This window comes from Sphaeramia orbicularis, chromosome 1 (genome assembly GCF_902148855.1).
Source record: "Sphaeramia orbicularis chromosome 1, fSphaOr1.1, whole genome shotgun sequence".
NCBI classification, from domain to species: Eukaryota; Metazoa; Chordata; class Actinopteri; order Kurtiformes; family Apogonidae; genus Sphaeramia; species Sphaeramia orbicularis.
Genome location: NC_043957.1, coordinates 53,805,206 through 53,815,968, shown reverse-complemented (window position 1 = coordinate 53,815,968; position 10,763 = coordinate 53,805,206). Strand labels below are relative to the sequence as shown.

The 10,763-nt window shown below is 36.5% G+C and overlaps 1 protein-coding gene across 1 annotated transcript; it reads left to right on the top strand.

Moving 5' to 3' along the window:
* The first annotated feature begins 2,489 nt into the window (after window positions 1-2,489).
* gpr78a (G protein-coupled receptor 78a) lies at window positions 2,490-8,395 on the top strand. The gene is made up of 3 exons (XM_030144047.1): window positions 2,490-3,394; window positions 6,084-6,197; window positions 7,552-8,395. The coding sequence occupies exons 1-3, from the start codon at window positions 2,721-2,723 to the stop codon at window positions 7,793-7,795; spliced, it is 1,032 nt and encodes a 343-aa protein (XP_029999907.1). The 5' UTR covers window positions 2,490-2,720; the 3' UTR covers window positions 7,796-8,395.
* The last annotated feature ends 2,368 nt before the right edge of the window (window positions 8,396-10,763 follow it).

Genomic DNA, 10,763 nt, shown 5'->3' with positions numbered 1-10,763 from the left:
ACATATTTAATGCTGCTAGTCTGATGTTTTCTCACATTTTAACGTACTCTAATACTATTTTTTAATCACTTCATGGAGATAATATGCAAAAAAAAAAACTTTTTGTTTTAAAAAAGCAAAAAATAATAATAATTGGCAATTTTTTTTACGCTCAAACATGTTACTGCAGATCAGGTTTATCAAGAACGGCAAAGTTACAGTAATGGTATGAATTGCAGTGTATGGGATGATGCACAAGCGTCCACTGTGTTGGTTGATATGTCCACTGTAGTGACCAGTATGCATGAAAGGGTTAAATCAACATATTCAAACAATTTTATGCTGAAATACTCAACAGATGTTTTCTTCATCCCAATTACAAGCAATATAAAATGTGTTTAATATTTGCCTTTTGTCTTTGCTAGATCACATTTATGAATTAAAGTGCTACTCGTTTTTAGTTTGTTTTTTTAAATAAAATGTACTATAATGAAGATATGAGAGGAAAAATTTCATTAAAAAAATACTCATTGGTGGTCGCCTTCAGTACTCTTTTGGCACACCGTCTTATTCTTACAAGGTGGAAGGAACCTGCCCCACCCTCTGTTGGACACTGGGTCAGAGAGGTGATCTCCAACCTTAAACTCGGAAAAATCCAATATACATTACGTGGATCTGAACAGAAGTTTCATAAAGTGTGGAAATCTTTTTTAATCTTCTTTGATAATCCTATGACGCATGTACAAGGCCCTTAACAAGTCAAGATGTATTTGTATGTAACACTTTGATATGTGACTTTATTTATGTTTACAGTGCCATATTGTATTTGCATATAGATCTGGTGACAGCAAGAGGTTTGGGAGGCTTAAGTGGGTTTTGTTTGATTTTTTTTTTTTTTTTTTTTTTTTTTATGTTTGAATACCTGTGTGTATTCTGTATTTGAAATTTAATAAATATACAGGGTGGGGAAGCAAAATTTACAATATTTTGAGGCAGGGCTTGAAAGACAGTGTATGACCAATTAGTTTATTGAAAGTCATGAGAATTTATTTGCCACAAGAAAACTTACATAATAGAAAATGTTTTTATTCTATGTGTCCTCCTTCTTTCTCAATAACTGCCTTCACACGCTTCCTGAAACTTGCGCAAGTGTTCCTCAAATATTCGGGTGACAACTTCTCCCATTCTTCTTTAATAGTATCTTCCAGACTTTCTCCTAATAGTTTTGCTCATAGTCATTCTCTTCTTTCCATTATAAACAGTCTTTATGGACACTCCAACTATTTTTGAAATCTCCTTTGGTGTGACGAGTGCATTCAGCAAATCACACACTCTTTGACGTTTGCTTTCCTGATTACTCATATGGGCAAAAGTTTCTGAAAAGGTATGGATAATAGTGTTAGGTATGATTATGACATCAATATATGTTTGGTTTCAAAACAACTGACGTAGTGCCTGCTGAGAAAAAACAACTACATGTTCATTGTACATTTTGCTTCCCCACCCTGTATATCTAAACACAAAAAAATACTCAGAATTTTTCTTTGACTAAAACTTGAAAACAGGTCCCACAGACCCAAACACAATACAACGGTGAACAGATTAGACTGCAGGTTAATAGCATCATCCTTCCCTCTGCCTGTCCTTCTGTCCTATACATGTCCTTCCAGTCCTTTTAATCCACTCCTCATTTCAGTCTCCAGTCCCAACCTCCGCCTCGTGTACATTCTTCTAAGTCTACTCTAACATCCTGCTCTTCTAATGCAGATTACGCCTAACACTCCTTCACTATAGTATATGCGTCTGAAATGCCAAAGAAACTGGAGTCAAATCGCCTCCTCTGTAGTAAATGGATTTTTTCAGATGATTACATTACTCGTGAGGAGGCATCAACACATGTCAGCGCTGAGAAGATGAACTTCAAAGAGTGATGAAACCACCAGAGACTTGGTGTTGCTATGGAGATGAGTTACTCTCATTCTCTGGGCTTCACCTCGTGCTTTTTTTTTTTTTTTTTTTTTTTTTTGTGTGTCACTGTGGTCATAGTTTGTGTCTATATGATCACATTTATGGAATAAAAGTATGTATAGGGTCAAAATAAGCAACATATAGGAGAAAATACAACAATTTATACTTCATCTTTCACTCTGTCTCTCTCTCTCTCTCTCTCTCTCTCTCTCTCTCTCTCTCTCTCTCTCACACGCACACACTAAATCACAATATTTAACAGATGATAAGCAAACATTACTCCAGAAAATTACACAAATCCACAGTTTGCTTTTTGGTACAGTTGGGATTCGAAATTGTGTGTAAACATAATGACATGCCTGTGTGTGATATTAACTCCTGCTTGCGTGAATATTGTTCAAGCATCACATGAGCACTCTACCCACTACACGTGCAGGGCGCACGGTACTACCAGCGAGAGAGGAGGCGCTGGATAGTGCGCATGATCATGAGTAAACACCGAGCACTTGTCAAACCTGAAGTCCCCATTCCCAGTGATTCCCACCACAGACTAAACTATAGAAACTGTGGTGGTGTTCAGGAGGGGAGCTCGTGTCAGTGACAGGTTTGTTTGTGTTTCAGCACGTTGGACAGCTCTCCCACTGGTGCGCCTCTGGCATGCGCGCCGGGGAACTGACGGGAAGTGACAGCAGGTGGTGGGTTCGAGTCCGAGCACTGACCATGGCACACTGTCAGCAGCGTCCTCCCTGCACCTGCATCTGCAACTGAAGAAGATGAGCATACCGGAGTTCCTGCTGGAAGTGTCCATCATCATCATAGCCGTGGTCTCCTTGTTGACTAACTTGTCTGTGGTGTTATGTTTCACCCACAGCTCCGAGTTGAGATCCCACGTACCGGGAATCTTCATCCTAAACCTCTCTTTCTCCAACATCCTCCTCGCTGCCATCAACATGCCGGCCACTTTTCTCGGTGTGGCCAAAAAGGAGAAGCCCTTCGGAGACCTGTTCTGTCAAGCCGTCAGTTTCTCGGAGACTTTCCTCACCACTAATGCCATGTTGAGCATGGCTGCGCTCAGCATGGACCGGTGGATCGCGGTGGTGTTTCCTCTCAGTTACTCCAATAAGATGCGTTACAGGGATGCTCTGCTCATCGTGGCCTACTCCTGGCTGCACTCCCTCACCTTCTCTCTGACCCAGCTGCTGATGGACTGGGGGGGGTTCAGCCGCACTTATGCCTCATGTACTGTTCACCTGGACCCGGAGGACAGGGCTCAGCTGGCCGCCTATGCTACCTTCACGGCACTTTTCCACTGCAGTAGTTTTGCACTCTGTCTTCTTGTCCTGTGTTTCGCCTACCTGAAAGTCCTGCGGGTTGCCAGGTTTCACTGTAAGAGGATAGATGTGATCACCGTGCAGACTCTCATGCTCCTGGTTGATATACACCCCAGGTAAAGTAGAAAGTAAAATGCTTCCAGAATTAACCCTTTCATGCATAGTGGTGACTACAGTGGACAGTTATTCTCCAGCTGTTTTCTTGTATATTCATGGGTTTTGTTGTTTCAGTTCCATATCAGCCAACACAGTGGACACTTATGCACCATCCCATACACTGACATTCATACCATTACTGTAACTTTGCTGTTCTTGATAAACCTGATCTGCAGTAACATGTTTCAGTGTAAATCAATTGTTATTTGTTAGGAAAAAAAAAAGTTTTTTTTTTTTTTTTGTTTTTGTTTTTGCATATTATCTCCATGAAAAGAGTAATAATTAGCATTAGAATATGTTAAAATGTGAGAAAACGTCAGATTTTATATCATTGTTTTAATATCAATTTCTGATATTGGGTTTTAAACACATTTCTTTACTTAAAAAATTATTGAACATTTTGTAACTCCATGAAAAAAAAACAACTTGATCACATTGGGGTTTTTTTTCATGCCTATGGAGGAATAAAAACACTCAAGAAAAAATTCTTAACAAAGGTTTTCATAATTAATGCATGAAAGGGTTAAAGTATTGAACCCATAAGGACCCAGTGTGACTTTTGTGGCAATTCCCAAATGAATTTTTCTCTCTATTTAACCTTTCCTAAATGATTTATCACCATTTATTATAATATTATCTTCTGAATTTAGTATTTTTCCAATTAAAATCAAGCATTTTCCTGTTTAAGCCTTTCATGCATGAATTATGAGAACCTTAGTCGAGATTTTTTTTCTTGAGTGTTTTTATTCCTCTTTAGGCATGAAAAAAACAATATAATTGAATTTTTTTTTTATAAACCTGTTTTTTTATGAAGGTAGATTTTTTTTCTTTGTTGCTTTAACTAAAAAAAATTTCAATTAAAAAAAAAAAGTGTTTGAATGCAAAAAAAAAAAAAAAAAAAAAAATTCCGATCCAAAAAATTGCATTTGAACACTTTTTTTCTTTGAAGTGAATTTTTTCTTAAATCGATTTTTTTTTTTTTTTTTAATGAAAATAATTTTTTTTGTTAAAGCAATAAAGAAACAAATCTACCTCCATAATTTTTTGTGGAGTTCCAAAAATGTCCACTCCGCTGGACACCATGTGTTTAATTTTTGAATATCAGAAAGTGATATACAAAATCAAAACATTTTTAATGCAGCTAATCTGATGTTTTCTCACATTTTATAATATGCGCAATTTTTTTTATTAGCAATTGATTTACACACAAATATATTACTGCAGATCAGGTTTATCAAGAACGCAAAGTTACAATAATGGTATGAATGTCTGTGTATGGGATGGTGCAAAAGTGTCCACTGTCTTAACTCATACTGAACTAAAACAACAAAACCCATGAATATATTAGAGAACAGATGTAGAATAGCTGTCCACTGTAGTGACCAATATGCATGAAAGGGTTAATTAACTGATCGTGTAGAGGTTCATAAAAGCTCAGAGTAAAGTCAAGGTTATTATATCAAAACAGAAGAAAAACGAAGAGTAAGTGATTTGTTCAGTAAAATCTATCATTAACTGAACATAAAAACAAGTGTGTCCATCCACTGTTATTGATCCAACTCCATGGGTTCTACTGGTGAATTCATGTTGTCAATACACAAATGAATTTTTCTCTATATTACACTATTCTTCAGTGATTTATCACCAATTCTTATAATATTATCCTTTGTATTTTGCATTTTTTTCAGTGTAAATCATGTATTTTCCTATACTTAATTGAGTGATCATGTAGATGTTCATAAAAGCTCAGATTAAAGTTGAGGATTATTATATCAGAAACAGAGAAAACTGAGGAAAAAGTGACTTTTTCAGCAACGATATCAATAACTGAACATACTTCAAGGAACTCCATCCGCTGTCATTGATCCAAGTCCATGGGTTTTACTGGTGAATCAATGTTGTAGCAGATGATGGTGTTTCCACGTTCACTACTGAGCCTCTAAAAATCCAAATGGGTCATATCTGATGACCATGAAAAGATGAATAACTGTATTTAACACCAATAATTTACATGTACTGATAGGATTAGTGGATCAACAGTTTAGATCAGTGGATGCTTTTGGTCAACAATGGATGACTGGGTTTTTATGGGTTAAACTTTGCCAAATTTAAGTCTCTAATAAAGACAAATTAAGGCCAAAGTGCTAGTTGGTTGTAGTTTCTAAGATGCAGCCTGGGGCCAAAATGTGACATTCTGAGGATTGGGTTTTATTCAAAAGGAATGTTTGACTCAGAGCTACCAGACCTACCTCAAAACAATGTCTGCACAGGACAATACATTCACGTTACAGGTTCTCTCTAGTGGAACATTTATAAATCCATTGTATAAATGGACATAAACCAACATATATGTATAACAGCACACCTTTATATATATTAAAAACATGAGCTAACCAGCACTTTTGTCATTTGTTTTCTGATTCATCTTATTAAAGTATGTATGATTTAGCACATTTAATGTCTGAAGCAGATGTTTCCTAAGAAATTGTAGAACAGTGATACCAAGAATAAACCTGAGAATAGTTTCCTGGAAAACCTCAGCACAACCTTCATGAAGGAGGTTTGAAAAAAGATAGGAATTCTATCAGACATGCATGTGATAATACACTGATCATGTTCTCTGTGACTTTTTTTTTTAATGTGTGTCAGTGTGAAGGAGAGGTGTCTGGCACAGCAGAGGAAGAGGAGGCAGCGTGCTACTAAGAAGATATGCATCTTCATCGGATCCTTCATCTTCTGCTTCTCACCCTATGTTATAACAAGGTAACATGTGGTTCTGGTGTACTGCACTTAATGACACATGCTATGAAGCTATCATGATGATCGAGAAGAGAAGAGAAGAGAAGAGAAGAGAAGAGAAGAGAAGAGAAGAGAAGAGAAGAGAAGAGAAGAGAAGAGAAGAGAAGAGAATCTTTATTTTGTCAGGAGTAGTTTGTAACATGCACCACACACTGAAATGTGTCTTCTGCCTTTGACCCATCACTAGATCATACATCACACAAACTGCAAACTGGGAGCAGTGGGCTCACCATATCAGGCACCTGGGGAGCAAATGGGGGTGGGGGTTTAAGTGCCTTGCTCAAGGGCATGTCAGTCAACAAATCTCCAGCAGTCCAGGGAATAGAACCAGTGACCCTTCAGTCACACGCCAACTCTCCAGCCATCTAGGCCACAGCTGACCCCCTCTGTATGACACTATGTCATTATAGAATAGAATAGAATAGAATAGAATAGAATAGAATAGAATAGAATAGAATAGAATAGAATAGAATGCCTTTATTGTATTATACATATGTGCAATGAGATTAAAAGAGACAACTCTTTATTTACCATTATGTCCATTTTGTAGATTACACCTTTTCACTGTAACTAAACTAACTATGGTCGACTAAACCAGGTTAACTAGAGCCTCAGTAACTAAGGCTCTTATGGAAAGTAGCAATATTTTAGTAAACGCCACATGATTTTCAGGCCACAACTGAAATTAACTTTTTAAAGTTTTCGTACACTTCCTGTGATTTGGTATGACTTGGTATGGTGAGGTTGGAAGATTAGGACACAATTAATTAACAATTAAGAGGTCATGAAAACCATCCTGTCTGCTGTCTGATCTTTAAACATTAAAGTACACTGAACCCATGAAGTTACACACAGGCTGCAATAAAGGACTGGCATGTTTATTGCAGCCATTGTTTTTTGTGGTGGGTTGGGTGTTATTTAGTTACAGTCTGCAGCTTCAGCTAGATATCAGTACATATCAATCTTATCAATATTATCTATTGTGTATTTCTTTGTATTTTCTGCATTATCTGTTTTATCTTGTTGTACAGTGTCCTTGGGTGTCTTGAAAGGTTGCTCATAAATACAGTTTATTATTATTATTATTATTATTATTATTATTATTATTATTATTATTATTATTATTATTATTATTATTATCACACTGAACTGTTAAGATAATTAAAATAATTCCAAATATTTAACGGACTGCACAATTGAATAAAATGTGACTTCTATGATGAACATGTGATGAGGCCATATGATGAAAGTTGCTCATAAACACCAAAAAACAAAGTAGAGTTATTTTTTTCTCCATCTTGTGTTTTTCCTTGTGCAGGTTAGTGGAGCTGCTGCCCTTCATCCACATCCCCTACTACTGGGGCATGTCTGCTAAGTGTCTGTCCTATGCCAAGGCCTCCACTGACCCGTTCGTGTACTGTCTGCTGAGGCAGCAGTACAGGAAAGCCCTGGTTAATGTCATCGGCAGGATTCTGCCCCGGGATCGTTACTCTCTGTCTCTCCACAGCACCAGCAGTACGTTGGACACCACAGACGACAACTGCATCGATAGAAATACTTAAGCATAAAGTCATAGTTTCAGGTTTACTTTTATGAAATGATCTGCAATCCTTCTGCTGGAAGGTCAAAGGTTACGGTCTGCTAAAAAGCAGCCTCCTTGCAGACGGAAGGGAGTCAGTGCCTTGCTCAAGGACACTTTAAAAGAGGGCTGTTCCAGGGGAGTCTTTAAGCCAGAATGACGTCTATTGGACTGTTAAGGACACATAACAGTGTTTACTCAATCAAACCTCATGGCCTGTGGTGTACGCCAAAGGTCTGTCAGCATCAGTCTGTTGTTTCCACAGGGCTCATCAACCTGCCTTCAGAAGCAAAGCCAAGGATACACACATACACACACACACACACACACACACACACACACACAACCTCTACAGAGCACACACATCATTATCTGTACATATATGTTTGAAGAACCACTGGATCTGTGGGAGGAGTTGGTCTTCATGTCTCTGTGAAACTCTAAGAATATTTATTCTCTTGTCCGTTTTGGTGCTTATGTTAACTCTTATGTTGAGTGATGTTTTTAACACAGTGCAAAACATTAAGTGTCAAAAGTGTGAGGAAATAAAATGCACATTAAAGAGATAATTGCACTACCACAACATGAAGTCTTTTCAGATTTATCCCGTTTAATGGCTGGAAAGGTCCAAAGTATGTTGCCACATGAACAAATATCCTGTTATTCTGTCAGTTGTTTTTTTTTTAATGACGCTTTAACCCATAAAGACTCAGTGTTACTTTTGTGGCAGTTCCCAAATAAAAATTGTTCACCTTTCTTAAGTGATTTATCACCATTTACTATAATATTATCCTCTGTATTTTGTGTATTTCTGTGAAAATCATATATTTTCTCATACTTAATTAACTGATCATGTAGATCTTCACAGACAGTCAGATTAGAATCCAGGGTTATTATATCAAAAACTGAGAAAACTGGGGAAAAAAAAGGGACTTTTTATTTTATTTTTTTTAGCAAATATACACTACCAGTCAAAAGTCTGGACTCACCGTCTCATTTAAATGACATGAGATGGACCACAGATGGCCAACAAGTGCTCAGCATCACTGGAAACTCCTTCAAGACTGTTGGGAAACATGTCAGGTGACTACCTCATGAAGCTCATCAAGAGAATACCAAGAATGTGCAAAGCAGTAATAAAAGTAAAATGTGGCTATTTTGGAGAATTTAAAATATAACACATGCTTTGAGTTATGTCACACTTTTTTTAACTACATAATTCCATATGTGTTCATTCATAGTTTTGATGCCTTCAGTGAAAATCTACAATGTAAATAGTCATGAAAACAAAGAAAAACCAGGTGAGTCTAAACTTTTGACTGGTAGTGTATCAATAACTGAACATAAAAGCAAGTGTCTCCATCCACTGTCATTGATAAAACTTCATGGGTTTTTTACTGGTGAATTAATGTTGTAGAAGATGACGGTGTTTCCACGTTCACTACGGAGCCTCTGAACATCCAAATGGGTCATATCTGATGACCATGAAAAGATGAAGAACTGTATTTTAAACTAATTACTGACGTGTATTGACAGGATTAATGGATGAATAGATATTGAACAGTTTAGATCAGTAGATGACTTTGGTGGCCGGTGGCTGTTTGGGTCTTTATGGGTTAATGGAGCTGAACCCTCAGGCTGGAGACCTCTGTCTAAAGGGGATAAAAGTACTCACATCCTGTTCTGTAGTAGAAGTACAGTTACTAACACAGAAATAGTACTGAGTCCTGAGTGACGAGTACTAATTCAACTTCTTTGCCCAGTGAAACTAAAAGTGTACAGAATGTAAAAAAAATATAAAGGCCAAAATAATTTGTTTTACATTGAACTGAATAATTTACTCAGACTGCAATCATTTAGTTTATTTAATTCAAATATGTGACATTAAATCAGAATAAAGCACCACATCAGATTATCACAGATTAGACCAATTTTCATGATCTTTTGTATTTTACATTATTTACATCTTATAACACTGTTTCATCTGGTATTTTATGTTATTCGTGTCTTTTTTGCTTTTGCATTGTCTTGTCTTGTGTCTTTTAGGATGTTTCCATCTTCTTTTGTTTTTTGTAATCATCCTTCATGTTGTTTTGTCTTCTTACATTTTTTTTTAACAACTTTATCATTTTTCCAAAGGAACATTGACATCATTAACCCTTATATGGTGTTCGGGCCTGTGGGACCCGTTTTCATTTTTTTATGAAACGAAAAATGATGAATAATTTATTATTATTATTTTATTTTTATTTTTTTTCCTCTGATATGTTACAGAAGAGGATTAGGGCCACTGGGAAAAAAAAAAGAAAAATTAAGGTCCAATATATATTTTTATTATTATTCTGAGAAAAAAGTCTGAATTCAGACTTTTTTCTCAGAATAATAATAAAAATATATATATTGGACCTTTTTTTTTTCCAGTTCCCCTAATCCTCTTCCTCTCATATCTTGATTATATCACATAGTATTAAAAAAACCAAACTAAAGTAGCACTTTAATTCGTAAATGTGATCTAGCAAAAGCAAAAGGTAAATATTAAACATATATGCTTTTTATGTTGCTTATAAATGGGATGAAGTAAACATCTGTTGAGTATTTTAACATAAAATTGTTTGATTATGATGAATTGAAAACCCCCACAAATGCAGCGGGTTCACCACACCCACGAACACTGGCTGAATGACAAAAATCTGAACAACACACAAGGGTTAAGGCATTTCTTACAAAATGTGTGAACTTGACCCCCACCCCACCCATCCAGGTGGCATCCCCACAAATACATCCACATAAACACACACGTATCAAATGGGCATTCAGAACACCAAAAGGAAAAAACAGTAAATATACACAAGTCCAAAAAAAAAACAAAAAAACAGACAGACAAAACAACTCAAACCAAAACAATCTGTGTTGATCATTCTGGTCTCACCACCAACATTCTGGACCTCTGG